The sequence below is a fragment of the Haliotis rubra genome, unplaced genomic scaffold (assembly GCF_003918875.1).
Source record: "Haliotis rubra isolate DU_JTF1 unplaced genomic scaffold, ASM391887v1 Scf1, whole genome shotgun sequence".
In the NCBI taxonomy this organism is placed as follows: Eukaryota; Metazoa; Mollusca; class Gastropoda; order Lepetellida; family Haliotidae; genus Haliotis; species Haliotis rubra.
Window position 1 is genome coordinate 2,758,382 of NW_025764891.1, and position 23,324 is coordinate 2,781,705.

General features: G+C 42.0%; 1 protein-coding gene across 1 annotated transcript in view; it reads right to left on the reverse strand.

Annotated features, from left to right (window-relative positions):
- Window positions 1-659: 659 nt before the first annotated feature.
- Window positions 660-23,324, reverse strand: part of LOC124268948 — a 135,165-nt gene continuing 112,500 nt past the window's right edge. The window contains exons 14-16 of the mRNA XM_046704009.1: window positions 19,923-20,020; window positions 2,042-2,183; window positions 660-1,361 (exon numbers count right to left, since the gene is read on the reverse strand). Of these exons, the coding sequence (XP_046559965.1) occupies window positions 1,096-1,361; window positions 2,042-2,183; window positions 19,923-20,020 (506 nt within the window). The 3' untranslated portion in view covers window positions 660-1,095. The remainder of the gene's footprint in view (window positions 1,362-2,041; window positions 2,184-19,922; window positions 20,021-23,324) is intronic.

Below are 23,324 nucleotides of genomic sequence, written 5' to 3' on the forward strand. Positions count from 1 at the left end.
TATATACGAGTGGCAAATCATTGCAAAAATATTAATATTTTGGCATACTGGCATAACTATGTCAATCTGCTAGATACAAAGCTTTTCCTAATACTACTTGACTCGCTTACATAAGGACCATTAGAGAGAAGGTAACGGACCCCAATCCAGCGAACTCATAATTGAACATACCTATTGAATGTATAGTATGTACAACAATCATTGCATTTGATGACGGCCGACTACTTAAAACAAACGTCCGTAATATTTCATCTAGTAAACCATTATACAAATAACATCCACACATTGTATGATAATAAAATATACAAACATAACATGTTTCAGGCGTTTGTAACAGAATCCTGAAACACCTGGTGTCCCAGCGTTAACATTTAACACAACAACGATAAACACATGTAGTCATACATCGGTATAGAAGGTGTAGCATGTAAACACTAGTATCAAACAGCGACAACGGTCTGGTTTCATGACTTCTACACCAGCGGTACAGTACTGTACTAAATTACAACGATGACTTGACTCGCAAAATCCTGGTAAGAAGCTAAGAATACTGCATGGGTATAAGCTCACAAGGTTGTAGCTTAATACGTGTCTGGGCCCCGTTCCTCAAAGCGATCGTAGCGCTAAGGTGATCGTAACTCCCATACTTTAACATAGACTTACGACAGTCGTAGCGCTACGATCGCTCTGAGGAACGGGACCCTGGACCTGGGCCGGTTGATAAATACCCCCTTAGGCGTCTATGGCGTTTACTGTTCAAACTCAGCGCAATTTGGCGGCGCATGCAAACCACGAGCAGTCGGTTCGCTTGTGTTTCGTTCTTGATCTAACACACAGCGTAGGTGGTTTATTCAATCGTGCTGGTAACAACACCCAATCAGGACGTTCGTTATAAGTCTCATGTCCAATGGGAACCTTTGTTACGACCTCATTCGCCTCACAAGACCAAACCAATCATTCTATTTCACATTCCAGTCTCTGAATTGCAAGCCAATGAACGTCGCGGTTTCATCTGCATTATCCCTGCTCTATAGTTTGGCACTTAGTGAAGATCAGCTAGCAAGTATTGCATACAAGAGTCAGTCGTGATTGCCGTCACCGAGAACTGGTTGTCACGGACATCAATGCCAGCAACATCAACAACGACGGGAGACGCACGTTTCCAGCGCTGCTGTACATCCCGCCGAGGTTAGGTGCTCCGGGCTGTTCACGTGGTGACTCGTAGGGTATGTTTGTATTTGCGCTCCGTCCATTACCTTGGGTGTCGATGTCGTATATATTGGGCATGGCGCTGGTCAGCAGGCGCACAGACACGGTGACGGGCGAGATTTCTGCGGGTTTGCACACCTTGCTCCGGGATCCTGGAGGAAGAACAGGACGTCATTACAACTTCATTAACAACACTTATATTTCAGTAGCATTCACTTAATGGGATACTTTTACGACAATTGTGTATGTTTTATGCCCTACAGATATTCAGGAACAGGTCTCAAGATGTTCGGGCTTACAAAAAGTACATCCTTGGAAATGTTAAAACCCCTGTTTGACTGACACAATGGAATTTCTGAGCATATTGAAAAGAGCCTGAAAACAGGCAAAATCTAAAAAGGAACCTAATGACATGTCCCCTGAATGCCTGATATCCATCTACTTCCTGTCCTCCAGCCAGAGAGTTACTTCCCCTGAATGCATATACTTATTGAACTCCAGGCAGAAAGTGACATTCACTGAATGTACACGTATCTCTACTTACTGTCCTCCAGTTCGAGGGTTACCTCCCCTGAATGCATAATACGTATCTACTTAAGGCCCTCCAGACAGTTACTTCATATGAATGTATACATGTATACTTACTGTCCTCCAGGTAGAGAGTTACTTCCCTTGAATGCATAATATCTTATTGTCCTCCAGCTAGAGAGTTACTTTCCCCTGAATTAATAATATCTACTTACTGTCCTCCAGCTAGAGAGTTACTTCCCCTGAATGCATAATATCCGATGACAGTAACCTCCCCTGAATTAATCTACACACATCTACTTACTATCCTCCAGGTAGAGGGCCGCCTTGGGTTTAAGTATGTTGGAGTCGATCTCGACATCTGTGAGGACAGAGCACTGTGTTGTTGGCATCCGGTACATGGCTCGCCATGGCCACCTTCCACCTGACACGTAGTTGGTGATCACCTGCAAATACACCCGGATAGGTAAACATAGGTGTGTATCGACTAGGAACCATAGCATTTCTCAAACAATAAAGGGCAAGTCCTTGACCTCACGGGGCCATGGGGTAGCCTGGTGGTTAAAGCGTTCCCTCATCACGTCTAAGACCCGGATTCGATTCCCCACACGGGTTCAATGTGTGAAGCCCAATTCTAGCCGTGATATTGCAGGGATATTGCTAATTGCTAAAAGCGGAAGCGGAAGGAAGGTATGAAGATACCATTCATTTGATAGCGTGGACTTCTGGTTCACAGTGGTTAGAGTGTCCGCCCGGAGAGCGGAAGGTCGCGGGTTCGATCCCCGACCGCGTCATACCAAAAGTCGTTAAAATATGGTACTTGTTGGTCCCTGCCTGGCACTCGGCATAAATGGGTTCAACAAGGACTGGTCGGCTCGGAGTCAGTATAATGTGTCTGAGTGGGGTATTCATGCTTCACTGCGGCGTGGTATCTCAGTGGGCTAGCACTATAAAACCAGCTTAAGTCTGGGCTAGTACAAGCAGCCGCACATACACAAACACACGCATGCACGTCGTCATGTGAGCGAAATATTCTCAAGCACGACGTTAAACCCAATTTCACCTCACCTCACCTGGTTCACGGTCCTTCCAAATTTGTTGGTACATAACAGCTACGTTTGTTTTCTGAATACAGATCTCTACACGAAGTATCCCTCAAACAGAGTATCCGATATAACTACCATACTTGTATATTGTTTCATAATGTGGACAAGTATGGCCATTCGGGCTTTCAAAACGCAGGAATATACATTCCCAGTTTTGCAGAATGGTAAGCACTGAACTTTGTTTTAATGCATACTAGTCTTATTTAGTCCAGACCCGTGAAGATCCTTATTAAAACCGATCTTCGGCAACCCAAGCTTGCCATCGTATCCAAGTTAATGTGCATGATGTTAAGCACCGGATTGTCCGGTCCAGACTCGATTATTTACAAACCATCATCATATAGCTGGAATATTGCTGAGTGCGGCGTTAAATAAACGAACAGAAATCCAAACTCGGGGCGACCAGTCATATGGCTCTCTTTCTACACTCTATCCATGTAATTCCATGGATATTAGTTAATGTGTACGCAAAATACTCATTTTCCACTTCGTAGCAATCATGGCCAAATATTTGCCAAACACACAATGTAATAATGTCTCCTGATTATTAACGATAAAAGCCCGATTTCTCCACAAGGCGGAAGAAGAGATTTCATGAAAGAACTTGAGCTAGTGATTGGCAGAAGCAACCACGTGCGACATCTATCGGCTGATCCAACGCGCACCTGCTCGTCATGCAAAAAGCGCCCTCTCTCCTTGTCAGCGACTTCCGATCAGGGTAATTGATGCAGGTATTTTATGTGCAGCGAACGCTCTAAATTACTATTGGTGCAACACTGCTGCAGGAACGCGTGGTGCCATTCGTCACGTGTCTGTCATGGGTCTTACTGAAGACAATTGCACGGGCGATTAGTTTTTCTTTGAGAGTTGCTATTAAATTAATGGCCCAAGTTTCGTGTTGTAGCACCTGGCGACAATTAATCGTACTGGCCTGATGTGCCCGTAGTTTCATGTATGTTTAAAAAGCAAGATGGAGTAAATGCAGCAATTAACCAAGTTGATACATATTACATGTTTATAATTAAATTGGTAATTGAGCCTTCCTCGATATGTTGACGACCACGCTTAGAACGTACTCGTTTATACGAAATACTTTTTTTTAACAAACTAACTCAGTATATATTTTGAGATAATGCGTCGTGGTCACCGTGGTGAGCTGTTCGGGAAATGAATGGGCACATTCAACCTAAATGTTCGGGAAATGACACCAGCTGATCGAGATGTGAATGGGCATATTCAAACGTGAGAGTCATGACACCAGCTGTTGAAGGCTAAATGGGCATAATAATTCCTTACATTAAAAAGATGACATCAGCTGTTCGAGAAGAGAATGGACACATTCACCCTAAACGTTACAATGATGACATCAGCTGTTCGAGGAATGAATGGGTATATTCATCCCAAACACAAGCAACCGTTCCGACGTTTGTTTGTTAGTTAACTCAGCAGTATTGCAGCTACATGATGACACCTCACAATAACCGAGTCGGGATCAGCTATATGATGACACCTCACAATAACCGAGTCGGGATCAGCTATATGATGACACCTCACAATAACCGAGTCGGGATCAGCTAGATGATGACACCTCACAATAACCGAGTCGGGATCAGCTACATGATGACACCTCACAATAACCGAGTCGGGATCAGCTACATGATGACACCTCACAATAACCGAGTCGGGATCAGCTACATGATGACACCTCACAATAACCGAGTCGGGATCAGCTATATGATGACACCTCACAATAACCGAGTCGGGATCAGCTATATGATGACACCTCACAATAACCGAGTCGAGGGATCAGCTACATGATGACACCTCACAATAACCGAGTCGGGATCAGCTATATGATGACACCTCACAATAACCGAGTCGGGATCAGCTATATGATGACACCTCACAATAACCGAGTCGGGATCAGCTATATGATGACACCTCACAATAACCGAGTCGGGATCAGCTATATGATGACACCTCACAATAACCGAGTCGGGATCAGCTACATGATGACACCTCACAATAACCGAGTCGGGATCAGCTATATGATGACACCTCACAATAACCGAGTCGGGATCAGCTATATGATGACACCTCACAATAACCGAGTCGGGATCAGCTATATGATGACAACATGATCTCACAATAACCGAGTCGGGATCAGCTACATGATGACGGGAGTCGGGATCAGCTCATGATGACACCTCACAATAACCGAGTCGGGATCAGCTATATGATGACACCTCTCACAATAACCGAGTCGGGATCAGCTATATGATGACACCTCACAATAACCGAGTCGAGATCAGCTATATGATCAGCTAACCATAACCGAGTCGGGATCAGCTATATGATGACACCTCACAATAACCGAGTCGGGATCAGCTATGATGACACCTCACAATAACCTCAGCTATATGACAATATGATGATGACACCTCGACCGAGTCGGGATCAGTCGGGATCAGCTATATGTCGGGATGACACCTCACAATAACCGAGTCGGGATCAGCTATATGATGATGACACCTCACAATAACCGAGTCGGATCAGCTATATGATGACACCTCAATAACCGAGTTGGGATCAGCTATATGATATCACAATGACACCTCACAATAACCGAGTCGGGATCAGCTATATGATGACACCTCACAATAACCGAGTCGGGATCAGCTATGACCGAGTGATGACACCTCACAATAACCGAGTCGGGATCAGGCTATATATGACACCTATGATGGGATCAGCTATATGATGACCTCACAATAACCGAGTCGGGATCAGCTATATGATGACACCTCACAATAACCGAGTCGGGATCAGCTATGATGACACCTCACAATAACCGAGTCGGGATCAGCTATATGATGACACCTCACAATAACCGAGTCGGGATCAGCTATATGATGACACCTCACAATAACCGAGTCGGGATCAGCTATATGATGACACCTCACAATAACCGAGTCGGGATCAGCTATATGATGACACCTCACAATAACCGAGTCGGGAGAGTCGGGATCAGCTATATGATGACACCTCACAATAACCGAGTCGGGATCAGCTATATAATGACACCTCACAATAACCGAGTCGGGATCAACTAATCCGGTGATTGATATAATCCACGACCCGCGCCATTAAATCTAATCGGAGGGGGGAAGAACAAGTTGATGAAGACGAATACCAGGTAACCAGCTCGGATTCCCCGCCGTCAGCTGGAAGTTGCTGTGTTGGATGTTAAACGACAGACACACACATCCATTGACATACAGTAGGTCGCGATACTGTAATCATATTTCATGGGAGGTACGGGGCGGTGAATATTGCTAAAAGCGGCGTTAAACCCAACTCACTCACTCATGGGAGGTACACGTTCTACATGCTCGTTGGGTGATGGTAACTCCAAAGAGAAAATGGAAATACAGGCTGAAATGCCATTTGTATTCATTTCTCTCCGTTCTATCCGAACATACATGTATTATCAATGTGTATACGTTCATTAGGTTAAGTAGGTTCCACCCTGCTATCCATTACAATCCAGTCCCTCCATCAATGGTGTCTACCAATGATGACTCTGCAGAAGAAGGCTCACCGGTCCAGCCTTTCAGACATAAACTCCTCATGTCAACGTGACCCTTTTATTCTTAACACGTGGCTTGTAACTGACACACCTCATCATGAATTAATTTTACACGTGGCTTCGTGCAACAATGGAAAATCACGCTCAAATCGTGGATCCAAGCAACGCATCAAAATGCATCTGAGAAATAGAGAACTTTATATCATATCCAAAATAAAAGACAAGAATCAATCAATCAATTAAAAAAATAAAAGACTAAATATTCATCTATTATAACCCTGTACTGGCCTAAATATTCATCTCTGATAACCCTGGGCTAAATATTCATCTCTGATAACCATGAGCTAAACATCTCTGGTAATACACTAAATATTGATCCTAGACTAAATATTCATCTCTGATAACCCTAGACTAAATATTCATCTCCGACAACCCTAGACTAAATATTCATCTCTTTTAACCCTGGACTAAATATTCATCTCTGATAACCCTAGACTAAATATTCATCTCTTTTAACCCTGGACTAAATATTCATCTCTAATAACCCTAGACTAAATATTCATCTCTGGTAACCCTAGACTAAATATTCATCTCTGATAACCCTAGACTAAATATTCATCTCCGACAATCCTGGGCTAAATATTCATCTCTTTTAACCCTGGACTAAATATTCATCTCTGATAACCCTAGACTAATTATCTAGACTCTCTGATAACCCTTACCCTAGACTAAATATTCATCTCTGGTAACCCTAGACTAATCATATTCATCTCTTATAACCCTAGACTAAATATTCATATAACCCTCTGATAATCTGATAACCCTAGACTAAATATTCATCTCTTTTAACCCTGGACTAAACATTCATCTCTGATAACCCTAGACTAAATATTCATCTCTGATAACCCTAGACTAAATATTCATCTCTGATAACCCTAGACTAAATATTCATCTCTTTTAACCCTGGACTAAATATTCATCTCTTATAACCCTAGACTAAATATTCATCTCTGATAACCCTAGACTAAATATTCATCTCTTTTAACCCTGGACTAAACATTCATCTCTGATAACCCTAGACTAAATATTCATCTCTTTTAACCCTAGACTAAATATTCATCTCTTTTAACCCTGGACTAAATATTCATCTCTGATAACCCTAGACTAAATATTCATCTCTTTTAACCCTGGACTAAACATTCATCTCTGATAACCCTAGACTAAATATTCATCTCTTTTAACCCTGGACTAAACATTCATCTTTTCACTGATAACCCTGATAAATATTCATCTCTGAAAACCCTGGGCTAAATATTCATCTCTTTTAACCTTGAACTAAACATTCATCTCTGATAACCCTAGACTAAATATTCATCTCTGAAAACCCTGAAACATCATCTTTGTACACCTGTTCTTGAGAAGCATCACCTTACACGGTCCAGACAACCCAGCTACAGCACCTATCCGGGGCTACCTCATTATATATGAACAGCTCATTTAATTAAGTAATAGCTAAGTAATATTCCGTTAATATACCGTAAAACCTGAAACAGAAATGGTACAGAAATGTGCATTTTACATTTTGAGACAGGCAATTGAGCACAAATAATGTTCGAATCAACAGTTTATGAAGCTTCACAAAAAGAAAATATCTTGAATTTTTAGCTGGAGTTTTAATTGGTCTCCTGTATCAGTATCTAAAAACACTATAGAGTATCTATAAACACTTTGAAACATTTAACCCGTGTTTCGAGGATAGAATTGACCCCTGGTAGCCTGATCAGTTGTTAAGAGCAACAGCGATGTCTCATTCTCTTTACCAATGTCGGCATTACTGTTATCTAACAATCGTGGAAGCCTTAACGCACACTGCAACAATAAACAGAATCCACTAGGTCGACGCCACCCACAGCTACAACAACATCGTCGTTGGTCGGTATTAATGCTATTAGCCTTCTCATTTCTCCACCTCTCCGTCCTAACGCCTTCCAAAACTCGGCAGCAATCATAGAGGTTTAAATTCTCAATTGTAGCGGTCATGTCTCGCTTATAAGGCAACTGCTGGCATTATTTAATTAATCAGGTGAGCCGCTCTGAAAACGAAGATGTATAGAAGTTTAGGATCGATTGCCTAATTGACTGACGGATTTCTTGTTCACCCAGCATCGTGGAAACTAAAACAGACCCATGACTATCCAGCAGGTGCCCGTTAAACTGTTGTTCGTGTTGTTTTTAAGGAGATGTTTGAACTACATTTAAATTCTAGGTTTTTGTTTTTCTGCACCGATGTATAGCCACTTATGAGAGCATGGTAGGTTACAATCGGATTATATTGTTCTACAAAGACACACTCAGTCACCATCTGTTTTCATGAATGATAGATTTCTGCAATAGTTTCCCTTCTTTCTACGTGTTTGAAGTTGATTAAAAATGGACGAAGATGCCATTGTGGTAAGGGGACTAACCGTTATCTTGGATCGATAACAACAACATGTGTAGGAATAGGGGAGGAATTTCTCCTCGTTCCTCTCGAAACCTCAGACATGGTCTTTAAATTAATACAAGCCCGCTTCTATCCTCTGCGAACGGATTCTGATCGGACAAATTGTCATTCTAGACAAATTAAATTCTTCTGTAAAAGTTGTTGAAAAGAACTTCAGCGAGGAAATGCAATTGGAATGCAGTTTCTTCTAATTAAGAGGTCAGCGGGAAAACAGACAGAACACGCTCCTTTCAAACTTCGTCTTTCGTGAAGCTAAAAGCTGAAATGCAAGACCTTTACGTCAAACTACTCTTTAAAATCTCATACAGGTCTCATACATACACATGTCGTCATAGCTTGCGTAGTCATAAATTCTGGTCAAGTCTTGTTTGGGGATTATTTGTGGCCGGTGAGCTCGGTGCTATCATGCTTTCAAGCCATTCTTTGTAGCAGTAAAACTATTGGATGTTAGGACTTGCTGATCGAAGAAGTTGAAGTAGCTGTACTCGATGTCGTAGACGTTGAGCACTGGTAGACGGGGTAAGAGGGCAGGGGATTGAAGCGGGTGGGGGGGGGGTGGATTTGGGTGTGTGGGCGTCTAGCTTTCCATGGATGTAGGGAGGGTCTTGGGATTTCATATGCGTAATGAGTTGTCACTGGCGCTTAGCCAAAGCAGTTCAATGCAGAATCAACTAAAATTCACAATAGATTACGAATCAGTATAGAACAGTTAGTAGTCTAGGACCATTTGAACCTCAAATATTTCACACACATAAAAATCGTTGACTCCTTTGTGTTAGTAGAAATTTTACCTTTGGTTTCAACGGGGATTTGTCAGTGAATCTGAATTGGTTGAAGAATTGTCTCCCTTAGATTTCAGGTTCATGTACATTGAACAAGTTTCCGGAAGACATAGGTTGTGATATTCGTAGACACACAGTCAATCCACACATTGTACTGATTAGTATGAGAACTATGAATTTCTTAAGTTGTTTCTTGTAATATTTAAATTAAATTGTAATCCCTAAACTGCATACGTCTCTTACTTGTGAGAACAAGTGGAGACCCGGGTTAGAATTGGTCTCCAGCACCCCATACTTGTCGTGAGAGGGGACAAACGGGATCGGGTGGTCAGGCTTGCTGACTTGGCTGACACATGTAATCGTATCCCAATTGCGTAGAACGATGCTCATGCTGTTGATCACTGGATTGTCTGATCCTGACTCGATTATTTACAGACTGCCGTCATATAGCTGGAATATTGCTGAGTGCGGCGTTAAACAACAAACAAATCAAACCAAATGTCAGAGTGGCCCTTAATCCAATTATAAGCAACAAACAGGGAAAACCCACGTGTATATCTGGAAGAACACAAGTCTTACTTCCTCGAATGTCAAATCTATATGCTGTTATCACTACTCCCAACGAACAAAATGTAAATATACTTTTGTCTGACATCTAATTTTCCAGCTAAAACGTTTCTTAATGTATTTTGGTGGCCAGCAAACCAACATCTGGTATCAACAGTATTTGATAGTGATTTGTAAACGCACGCTGATGACAGTCTGAACTGCATGGTGGTGGAAAGGGTTATACAGCTTTTATTTCATTGCCAACAGTTTGTAAGACACTACAGCTTCTGCTGTACGGCAGATTTCTTGCCAATGAACACATGTTGGCTTTCTAAGGCAAACAGAGTTTGTGTATAGTTTGCTGTGGACGAAATGGTTAATGCTGCAACGATTGATACCATCTACTTAAGTGTGTGACATGACGTTCATGATAACATTAATCGATTGTAGTTTTAAGCAATGTCACTAATTAACATCTTGATAATTAACAATTCCTTGATGATCACATTTACTAACCGTTCTCACCAAGATTCACGACGCCTTTCGATGGATAAGAACATACAACAGTTTGTGTAACAACCGATACGTGTAAGTCGTATTCTTATGTAAAGTTTTACTCTAATGTTAGAGCTGGTGTACCCAGCGGGCACCTGTCCGGGGTTATGTTAAATACTGTGTCATCTGACACAGAAGTCATGAAACTGTGGTGAAGATGGTAACACTAAACACTGTGGTATCAGCTAGTTAGTAAATGGGTGGGATGTTTACGCTGCTTGTTAACACAAGAAAAGAACTCCATACATTGTACCCATGTTATGAATCAAATCCTGGTCTACAGCCTGACAAGTGAACACTTTAACCACCTGGCTACCCTACATCCTTCCCTAGTTTGACAGGTGGTCAGGCTCGCTGACTTGGCTGACACATGTCATCGTATCCCAATTGCGTAGCCCGATGCTCATGGTGTTGATCACTGGATTGTGTGATCTAGATTCGATTATTTACAGACCGCCGCCATATAGCTGGAATATTGCTGAGTGCGGCGTAAAGCTAAACTCACTCACTATTTAGTTTGAACATGGCGTGCAACTAATATCACCGTTCGTTCTTTGTATTTTAACATTCAGGATAAGTAATACTAATAGTAATACTAATACAAACTGTACATAAATACATCCGTCAAACTAAATGTCCACTCCTTTTTAACATTCTAACTATCTCATGAAGTATATTTTGTTTCTGTTCAAAACATTTACGTCACAATGTTCACGAGTCTGTGTTGGGGGATGAGTGAGTGAGTGAGTTTGGTTTTACGCCACACTCAGCAATATTCCAGCTATATGGTGGCGGTCTGTAAATAATCGAGTCTGGACCAGACAATCCAGTGATCAACAGCATGAGCATCCATCTGCGCAACTGGGAACCGATGACATGACATTGTCAACCACGTCAGCAAGCCTGACCACCCGATCCCGTTAGTCGCCTCTTACGACAAGCATATTCGCCTTTTGTGGCAAGCATGGGTTGCTGAAGACCTATTCTACCCCCGATCTTCACGGGTCTGCCTGTGTTGGAGATGAAGCGGAAGAGTGAGTGAGTGGGTGAGTGCGTGAGCATGGTTTTACGCCGCTTTTCGCAATATCCCAGCAATACCATGGCGGGGGGACATAAAAAAGGGCTTCACACATTGCACCCATGTGGGGAATCGAACCCGGGTCTTCGGCGCTACGAGCGAACGCTTTAACCACTAGGCTACCTACTTCCCATTATGATGAAACGGAAGAGTAACTTAATATAAAGTAATTCAAAGAAAATACACAGCTGATTTCTTTACTGAGTTCGTTAGTACGTTAATAGACTGAAAGACGTCGCCTTAACACTGCAAACGTAAATTTCAAAACAAACTGTAATTCCATTATCACATACATCACCATCGTATAAACCATTTCTTGTTGGTTATATTTTCAGCAATCGAATAATAGGGTATACTTTCTTTGGCAGGCAGTGTGTATCTACTCTGTAGTGGTGCTCCGATTAATCGATTTGATCGATAGCTTGTCATCCCTGATCGATTTTGTTTAAATTGAACAGAATGGTTTATACTATGAACGTGTCCATTGTTTATGAGGCCATTTAATATTAGCCGAGGTGACAACAATGCCAAGTAGGAACGATCATTAGTCGATCATAATTGGCTCAATCGATCAATGATAAGTGGTTGTTAATTCTATAGGTAGTGGCGCGGATGACATTTCTATCAGGAATAAATCACCCGTTGAAACAGCACCAATATCTGTAGTGTCGTTATAGGGACGCATTATTCTTCCAGTGATCCATTTAGGGAATTGTCATTATTATTTTCGCCCCGTAGGCGTAATGGAATCTGTTTTGGCAGATAATCGAGAGACAATATTCTCTAGAGTTGTTTTGAATTTGTAAGTAGACATTGCTTGCCTCAATTAACATGCATTTCTTCATTACAAATGATGATTAGTTATGTTGAAGCCGCATTTTATGTACATGTGGATATAAACAGGTCACAATTACGGGTTAAAGGAGTTAGTGTTGCAGAAAAACCTACGTTATTCCTTTGACAGGATTTTAGCTGGTGTGTGCTTTTAGCCTAGTCTTATTGGATGTAGTACATAATAATATTTAATTAACTGCTTATAGATATGGACAATGGTACTTAATACACTGTCCGTACTCACAATAATACTCGCAATAACACTCAATGAACCCCTCTTACGCACAATAATACTTAACGCATTGGACTTATGTACACCCCATCTTAATGAACCGGTCTTACGCACAAAAATACGGTGCGATAGGGTAGCGCAGTAGGTAAAGCTTTCGCTAGTCACGAATATGACCTTTTATCTGTGAAATATTTTGCTTTAGTTTTATTCAGTGTGACCCGTTTAGAACTGATCTTCAGTATCGTCGTAAGAGGCGACTAACGGGATCGTGTGGTCAGGCTCGCTGACTTGGTTGACACATGTCATCGTATCCCAGTTGCGTAGATCGATGCTCATGCTGTTGATCAGTGGACTGTCTGGTCCAGACTCGATTATTTACAGACCAGCGCCATATAGATGGAATATAGCTGAGTGCGGCCTAATACTAAACTCACTCACTCACTCTTATTCAGTGTGGTTACATGATCTTGTCATATTCACTGCTATAATATAATTATCTAAGTGTAGAATAAAGGATATGATTTGGCTTTCCGAAACAGCATCTACTGACAATCAACCAATGGTTGTCCCGTAGTTCCACTGTTGATAGTACAAGGGTTTATCTATATGATAAACATGAATTCCATCTCGGGAGAAATAACGAGACTGCGTATCTCAGACAAGTATATTCCCATTCATGTATACGGTGAGAATAAGCTGTACTCGAGGTCCTTTAGTCTATGTGAACACAGAAATTTCTATATTTGGATCGGTCGGACAGTAGGTAAAATTATTCATGAATGTATCTAGGTCTTGGAGGATTGTGTATAAAGCGTTAACGGAGAGTCTCCTATAGCAAGGAAAACATCTTCATCACTTGGCGTGATGTTTGTGATCACTGTTAACATAGTTGTGTCAAGACAGATAGATCATGGATATTGGATATTGGTTTACATCGTCATGTTAAGTAGACTTGGTTGTGTCAAGTGATCAATTCCTAATTTTGGTTCAAGGTGTTAAGCCACTTCTCGTTGTCACTTGCCATTTTAGAGATAACCATCGACCTCTCATTGCAGTCGCTTATATCTCACAACAAGGCCGACATTACCTTACTATCACTTAGAGTAACGTTCTTGTGATTTCTGCATAACGAGAATTTCATCATGACGGAAAATACTCGATTCTCATTTTATCAATCAAACGTGTGATGTCCCAACAGATGCCTTGATTTAAAGCGTTGAAATGACGGTCGCATACCCTCTGAAACTAATAACAACACTTTGTAACATATGTTATATTTGGGATTACACTTTCTTAATAAAGTACAGATTCTAGTACGTTTGATTCGAACCAACATCCTCAGAGTCAGGCACCTAATCGCCAGCACACAAAGTCAGCCGCCGCGACCTCCACAAAAACGGAAGTCGGACAACTGGTAGTCTAGACTGCGGACTTTGTGTACCCCTCTGATAAGTTTAAATTGGCACGGCTCCCACGGTCGAAAGCTATGATTACACAATGTCATTTTAGGAAAAGTCTGCAGTCTAGACTACCAGTTGTCCGACTTCCATTTTTGTGGAGGTCGCGGTGGCTGAGCGGGTTAGGCGGATGACTTTGTGTGCTGGCGATTAGGCGCCTGACTCTGAGGGTGTGGGTTTGAATCCCGGATGGGACTCAACCCAACAAAAGTACTAGAATCTGTACTTTACTAAGAAAGTGTAATCCCAAATATAACACATGTTACATTTGACCCCTTTCTAAAATGGCATTGTGTATACAACACTTTGGTTAAAAATGGAATAAAGCGCCTTCAAAACTACAGGAAATTATTTACAGCTCTGATCAGAATATTTATGTTAAACACTCATTAAAAAAGTAAATCGTCACCACACATGGACACTCGTATTCTTTATCGTCGTCGTTATCGTCCGACCATGATTTTTTACACCAAAACATAAACAGGGATCTATGAGGTCGAGGTGTCGCCATCCCCGGGCACACTTGCTGTCAATCCATCCTCTTGCTGCACTACTTTCACCTCAGCCGGAGCACAACCCAGGTGAGTGATACTGCCGCAGTCCGAGCCTGACAGAGGGAGCTTCTCACCTCAACATCTAACACCTGTCTCATCGTCTCGCGTCGCTCTAAGTGACTAATTAGGTGACTAATTACTCTAATTTAGATTGATCCCAGTCTCTTCCCGCCTGCTGGCTAGATCAGTGGCTGAAGACAGCAGGTAAAGGTCAAAGCTGATTGTCTTCATAATTCGGACGAGAATGGCCACATGCATCTCAGAGCTTCTCATAGTCTGCGGCCAATACTGCCGTTGGATTCACTCACAGCTCTGTCTTTGACTGGTGCCAAGGCCAATTCCACAATTGCGGAATCCGACCTTTTACCATTTTCGGCTTTGCATAATTAACTGTATTGGTAGATGTCAAAGTGAAGCGACTTCCCAAGATAATGAAGACAGTATTTTAGGGGGAAAGTACAAGTTGGACAGAAGCATGAACAGGCTTTGTCGGTACTTTTAGAACACTTTGTCCTTTATAATATAGGACGCTTTGTAGACCAGAGTGAAAAACATGTCAGGTTGAACAAAGCCTTGTGTCTTGCACGATACAGATACAATAGGGTCTCCGAACTCGAGTGTTTAATGATTATTTTAGGTACATTAGACGACGATACATCAGCTGATGAAAATATCTCACATCTCAGATGTCACGTGCCGCCGTGAACACAGCAAAATGGTTCTCGGCGACCTGGGTGAGGTGTCAGAAAATTCTTTGACAATTTGAGGTGAAAGTCAGAATGATAAAGAAAAAACAACAAGGCAACATCACCATAAAACAGATGAGTTCACACGAGCTGTAAACTAACGACTTCTTAACAATCTCAATGAGATTGCCGTGGCAGCCATGTTGACACTGTTATTAATGGTTAGACACGTTTGTCGGGTCCCTCTGTTTTAAGCTTCGACATGACAAGTGTTTAGCGTAACTTCAAATGTCACAAAGCTGTATTTGGGACTGGTTGTTCCTACTATGAGCAGGTGCGTCAAGTCTTACAACAGTGAGAGGGTGAGTTGGGTTTTACGCCGCTTTTAGCAACATTCCAGCAATATCACGGCGGGGGACACCGGAAATGGGTTTTACACATTGCACCCATGTGGGGAATCGAACCCGGGCCTTCGGCGTGACGAGCGAACGCTTTAACCTCTTGGCTACCCCACCGCCCCTAGCCATACATTAAACAGCAGGAAAGACATACTCGTGGTATTAGGTATTAAAGTTGATGGGTTGGACTCCATTGAGATTACTATTATATTGGGGACACGGGTGACCCACTCGTCTAAAACCATGCAATTATCTATGATTTACGGTTCGAATCCTGGTCTATAGATGATCAGAACCATACCGTGGTCGTGGGTTTCACGCAAGTAGTAACGGTCAGAGACCTGCATCTCTTCGGGCTTTCAACCCACATCTAGCTGACACGCCGTGAGTCGAATACTGTCAAAGTCAAAGTCAAAAGATGTTTATTGTATGAAAGGCCTCCGGCCCATATACATGAGAGTTACAGTGATAAAGGAATATTCTGGATATTTACATATATATTTAAGGGTATACAATTCGCTTTATAAGAAGATCTCATTTAGCTAAAGCATATTTTATATATAAGGACAATTGAGCAAGAATATTTTCATTATTGGTTTGTAACAAAGATATATATGCATAATGGGGCTGCTTTGCAAGAAGATGGTGCGGTATATATTTCTGTCTTAATTCGTGATAACAAGGACATATCAGGGTAAAATGAATTTCATTTTCTATTCCAAGGTTACATAAAGGACAATATCGACGTTCTTTCTGGACAGAGGTTTTTCTACCCTCATTGATCATTAAAGATAACAAACCTAAACGATATTTTACGAACATTGTTCTTAAACTATATGTTGTAATTATTGATAAGTATTTTTCTGGCTGGAGTAACGTTTTAAAGGTCCTGTAATATTCATATCTTGAGCTTGAGTCTAGGGTGGAATTCCATTCTTGATTGAACATATCTATTGATCTAACACGAAATTCATTAATAAACCAGTTCACATCGCCAATTGTTTGGCTCAACCATACGAAACCGAAACCGTGAGAAAATAATAAATTTCTGATATCAGTTACCCAAGTGTGTTTTCCCAAATTATCCAGATTTAAAAGCATATTGTAAGCTAATTTTGGCAGACGTTGTTCGTGCATATTTAGAACCTTAAACCAATATTTTAAACATCTTATGTGAGAATTGATATACAAAGGAAATCTGCCACATTCGCCATATACCATGCAGTTAGGTGTCTTTGAGCTTACATTGAGGTACTTTTACAGGCTAAAAGATGCACTCTCTCAATACAATCAAAACGCTGAAAACCCCATATTTCAGATCCATATAATAAAATGGGTTGAATCTGAGAATTAAATATCTTAAAAAACACATTGGGTGACATAGTTCCAACTTTGTATAAAACCGATAAAACTTGTATTAAAGCCCTTTTTCCACGTAAAGTTAAGTTATGTGCACATTTATTCAAGTTCATTCTGTTTGAAAACAAAAACCCTAAGTAAGAATATTGATCGGATACATTAATCAACTGACCATCAAAACCAGCGTTCGTTTGTGGCCACGGGACCGCCCCCTCCTAAATATCACAATTTCTGTTTTGCTTAAATTTACTGTTAACTTCCATTCTTTAGTATAACTTTCTAAGATATTTAATTGATTTTGTAAACCGACCACAGTATCCGAAACTAAAATAACGTCGTCAGCAAAAAGGAGCATTAGGACTTCTACAAGATCTGGGTACATTTGGATTCCATGTTTTCCAGCTAAATTGATATCGTGATATAATTCACTAATGAAGAAGGAAAATAGGAGTGGACTTAAGCAGCAACCTTGTCTTAAACCAAGTGGGCAATCGAAAAAATCTGTAACCCCGTCTTTGCAACGCACACAAGATCGAACGTTAGAATACATTGATTTGAGAATGCTAACCATTTTCCCTCGTAAACCTGACTTGCGTAAACACTGCCATAATTTACAACGATTGACTGAGTCGAATGCCTTTTTAAAATCTACAAATGCTATGTACAACTTATGTTTTCTTTTTGATAGCGATTTTTGGACTAGTGCATACAGAGTAAATATATGATCAGTGGTAGAATATCCCTTTCTAAATCCTGCCTGCGATTCAGGAATCTTATCACGCATATTCGCCCAGTTTGATAGTCTATTGTTCAATATCAACGTAAATACTTTCCCCAAGATACTCATTAATGATATACCCCGATAATTATCTGGATCGTTTCTGTCGCCCTTTTTATGAAGTGGATTTATTATAGAGCTTGACCAACTGCAGGGAAAAATTCCATGTTCATACAGCTTATTGAAACATTTCGTAAGGAACGGCATAATTTCGAATTTAGAACACTTTATCATTTCTATTATGATAAAGTCAGGTCCAGCAGCCTTCCCATTTTTAAGATGATTTATCGCTTCTAATATTTCCTGTTCGGCAATAGGACTGTCTAGTACAAGTTGATCTACTTCTGTATAATAGTCATTATTGGAATCTACAGTGTTAATTTCATCGTCGAATGTTGAGTCTAATATCTCACCGTTTGAATATACATCTTTGAAATGATTTAACCATTGAGTTTTAGTTATGCTATTTCCGGACGTATTTCTTTTTTGTAAATGGCGGATACTTTTCCAAAATGCAGACGGACTGTTTATAGATCTTTCTAACCTTTCTGTCTGCGGATTCTCATATCATTACTCGAATACAGTATTCGAATACTGTTCAGAGATGCTTTAAACCCAACTCACTTACTAATATATCACGTGTAAGACTCTTGCAGAAGAACATCCCAACTATGCTAGGTTATACACCTTCGGTATGCTTCTGTTAGAACACGTGTTCTAATCGGCTTGAATTTGGGATTTGAACTGAGGACAAGCAGATCCTTTCACAGCCAAGGGACGCAACTCTGCACAGTATGCTTCATGGACCACTGAGCCAACCGCGGACCAGTTAGGTCATAAACACAGCTGGCAGATGAAGCAGGCCAGGCCTACAGAGACTTCATGTGTGAGACAGTATAGGTTATTTGGTTCAAACATTATTGAATCAGCTCATGTCAGCAAGGTCACGTAGACTGATCAAGTGAAGCTTTCTGACATTTTCAGTCGAGACAAATTATCTCTCTCTTGTCAACACAAACGACTCTATTTACAGAGCAAATCCCAAACTTTCACACCACCCTGAAAGAAATTTCAAACTCTTCTCTCTTCAGTTTCAGAACAGTTCACCCTGATACAACGTGGAAGAGATGGTTGTCAATCCATGTTTCAGTGAACCCTAGACTCCCAAGGGTAAAGTCTGAAATAGTTAGCGACTTCCAGAGTGGGTAAGTGAGTGAGTTTAGTTTTACGCCGCTTTTAGCAATACTCCAGCAATATTACAGCAGGGGGCACCAGAAATGGGCTTCCACACATACTAGTATACCCATGCGGGGAATCAAACCCGTGTCTTCGGTAAAGCAGTGTAACGAATAATATTGAACCTAAGTTTACTTAGACTGCGATGGTCAGCTGACTTGGTTGATTGAATATACTTTTACTCCGCGTTGTACACGTTATCAATCACTAGATAATCTGGCCCAGACACGCATCACTAGACTGTTTGTTGTTTAACGCCACATCCAGCAATATTCCAGCTTTATGGCGGTTGTCTGTGAAAACTCGATTCTGGAAAAGACAATCCAATGATCGATCTACGCAGTTGGGATACGATGACATGTGTCAATCAAGTCTGAACTGACCACCCTATCATGTCAGTCGCTTCTTATGACAAGCATGGGCTGCTGAAGACCAACTCTAACTCGGAGCGGCGCTAGACAACAAAAACACATGCAATATAATTCTTACCCAACAGTTGAACTCGTTCCGGCCGTCCATACTCCTGGTGATCAGCAGCTGTTGTTGAGTTGTCTCCTCTTCCCGGATGTAGGCCAGACACTGGAACTCTGAAAGGCAGTCACGTGGCTCTACACCGATAATTAGCAGGCAAAACACGTACACTGACGCAGACACGGGTGGGGGCTGATGGATAGAAGAGGGGGCGGGGGATGGACAGAGTCATAGGGGGGTTGATGGATAGAGTAGTAGGGGTAGGGGCGATGGACAGAGTCATAGGGTGGGGGACAGATGGATAGAGACATGAGGGAGGGGTGGGGCGATGGACAAAGTCATAGGGTGGGGGTGATGGATAGAGTAGTAGGTGGGTGGGGTGGGGATAGCGATGGACAAAGTCATAGAGGGTGGGGGTGATGGATAGAGTAGTAGGGATGGGGCCGATGGATAGAGTAGTAGGGTGGGGATGGATAGAGTAGTAGGGGTGGGGGTGATGGATAGAGTAGTAGGGGTGGGGGTGATGGATAGAGTAGTAGGGTTGGGGGTGATGGATGGGAGTAGTAGTGGATAGGGGGGGTGATGGATAGAGTAGTAGGGGTAAGGGGTGATGGATAGAGTAGTAGGGTTGGGGTGATGGATAGAGTAGTAGGGGTGGGGGTGATGGGATAGAGTAGTAGGGTGGGGTGATGGATGGAAGTAGTAGGGTGGGGGTGATGGATAGAGTAGTAGGGGTTGGGGGTGATGGGATAGTAGTGGGGTTGATGGATGGGTAGTGTGGGGGGTGATGGATAGAGTAGTAGGGGTTGGGGGTGATGGATAGAGTAGTAGGGGTTGGGGGTGATGGATAGAGTAGTAGGGGTGGGGGTGATGGATAGAGTAGTAGGGATGGGGAAGTGATGGATAGGGAGTAGTAGGGGTTAGGGGTGATGGATAGAAGTAGTAGGGGTTGGGGGTGATGATGGATAGAGAGTAGTAGGGGTTAGGGGATGGATAGAGTAAGTAAGGTATGGGGGGAGTAGTAGGAGGGGGTGATGGATAGAGTAGTGGATAGAGTAGTAGGGGTGGGGGTGATGGATAGAGTAGTAGGGTGGGGGGTGATGGATAGTAAAGTAGTAGAGATTGGGGTGGGATCGAGTGAGAGTAAAGTAGTAGAGGGTTGGGGGTGATGGATAGAGTAGTAGGGTGGGGGTGATGGATGGGAAGAAATTAGTAGAGGTGGGGGTGATGGAATAAAGTAGTAGGGAGTAGTGGGGGTGATGGATAGAGTAGTAGGGTTGGGGGTGATGGATAGAGTGGAGTGAGTAGTAGGGTGGGGGATTGGGGGTGATGGGTGGATAGAGTAGTAGGGATTGGGGTGATGGATAGAGTAGTAGGGGATGGGGGTGATGGATAGAGAGTAGAGATGGGGTAGTAAAATTAGGGTGGGGGTGATGGACAGAGTAGTAGGGTGGGGGTGATGGATAGAGTAGTAGGGTGGGGTGATGGATAGAGTAGTAGGGGTGGGGTTGATGGATAGAGTAGTAGTAGGGTGGGGGTGATGGATAGAGTAGTAGTAGGGGTGGGGGTGATGGATACGAAAGTAGTAGGGGGTGAGGGGTGATGGATAGAGTAGTAGAGGGATGGATACAGAGTAGACCAGGGGTGACGTGGAATCAGTGGGGTTGGGGCTGATGGATACAGTAGGGGTGAGGGTAGGGGGAGGGATGGATAGAGTAGTAGGGGGTGGGGACTAAGGGAGGGACACAGGGGTAGGAGAAATTACACAAGTGAAGCAAAACATATTGAGGAATTAGAATTTTGAGGTGAGTGAGTGAGAAGGCTGAGGGAGGGGGGTGATACGAGAGGACTTAGGGAAGGTGGAATTAGATAAAAGGAAAAGAGGGATGGCAGAGGATGACTTGTGGGTGTAAGAGAAGAGGGCTGATAGAATGAGACCTGAGGGAACAGAACGTACATGTACAGAATAAAGAGTGGGAAAAGAGGGCCATTGGATGAAGAAATGAAACATGGTGGATGATATTATTGACGTATATAAAAGGAGGGATGGAAAGAAGAAGACATTGGGGAACAAGAAGGGTGAGAGGAGAGGACTATAAAAAAGGGGGGAACAGGGGTGAAAAGAACAGGACATTTGGAAGCAGGGACGAGAGAAAAGGACTTATGGAAGAAGAGGCGTTAGAGGAAGGGACGTGGAAGATAGAAAGAATGGTTTAGACACATGAGAATTGGGGAGGGAAGTAGCGTGGATGGAAGGAGGGATCTGGGGAGGATGTTTGAGAGAAAGATGTTTAGATGCGCAGGATAATGGGTATGCAATGTGATCGTTCCAAATTAACTACTGCCTATTTTCTGTCATATTCAACACGAGCTTTACAACAAGTCTGTTTACATCTTCCAACTATAAGCCAAGTTAGATAGAAAGTAGAATACATTATATTAGCTTCAACAAATTTAAGATAATGTATAAACTGGTTCACAACTGAATGTATTTAGCGAAAACCACGTCTGTCACCATGACAACAAAGACGTAATAACGCTTACTGGGACAGGTGCGAGGAAATAGTTTTAGTATACAACGGAAAAAAATATTTTGACGAAGTCAGATTAAGACTTAGGATAACTGACTATTCATGCCAGAGTCAAATCAATGGAAACAAACAAAACAACACGTTAAGATTATCCGAAAATGTAAAACACGATAAAAACAGTTTGGGTAAACATACTTCTGGGGTTTTCTTATGGAATGGGGGTCTATACTTTTCGTTATTTGTGCCATATTATTCTAAGGACACTATGAAACACAAATCTTATTCATGCGAAAAATCAAACCATGGTTGGGACTACCTATAGCTGTTTGCTCTAACAATGGGGCACCCATGTAAGACAAATACGTGTAATCTGTTATATGACGCATGCGCAGTGAATGGAAATGAACGAAGAGACGCCACAGACATATACAAGAAGTTGACATGTACAATATCCATTTCAGCTTCAAAATACAAAATGTAGCAATTCACTTAATTTATTCACTTCTAATGGAGTATATGTGTTATTAACCCCGGTATTCCCTTGCTTGAAAACACCTTTTGAAATGTAACAGTGAAACAGCAACTTCCGGAACATATTCTAAATTATCCTTCAACCCAAGTTCGTTCACAGTTCCATCAGTTAGGGTACCAGAAACCATAGATCTTAAGTTCGAATCTAACAATGGAGAGCATGTGTTATTAACCCCACATGCCCTGGCTTCAGTATTAGTGAGTATATTTCAGGTTTCAACAGAACGTCTTGGACTGTTTCAGTCAGTGCGTTACGTCAGAAACATATGGATAGTAAAACAGTAATCAGACCTAGTCATATAGGGGACACGGGCGAAACACAGATACATCATATAGGAATAACCCAAACCATTGATCG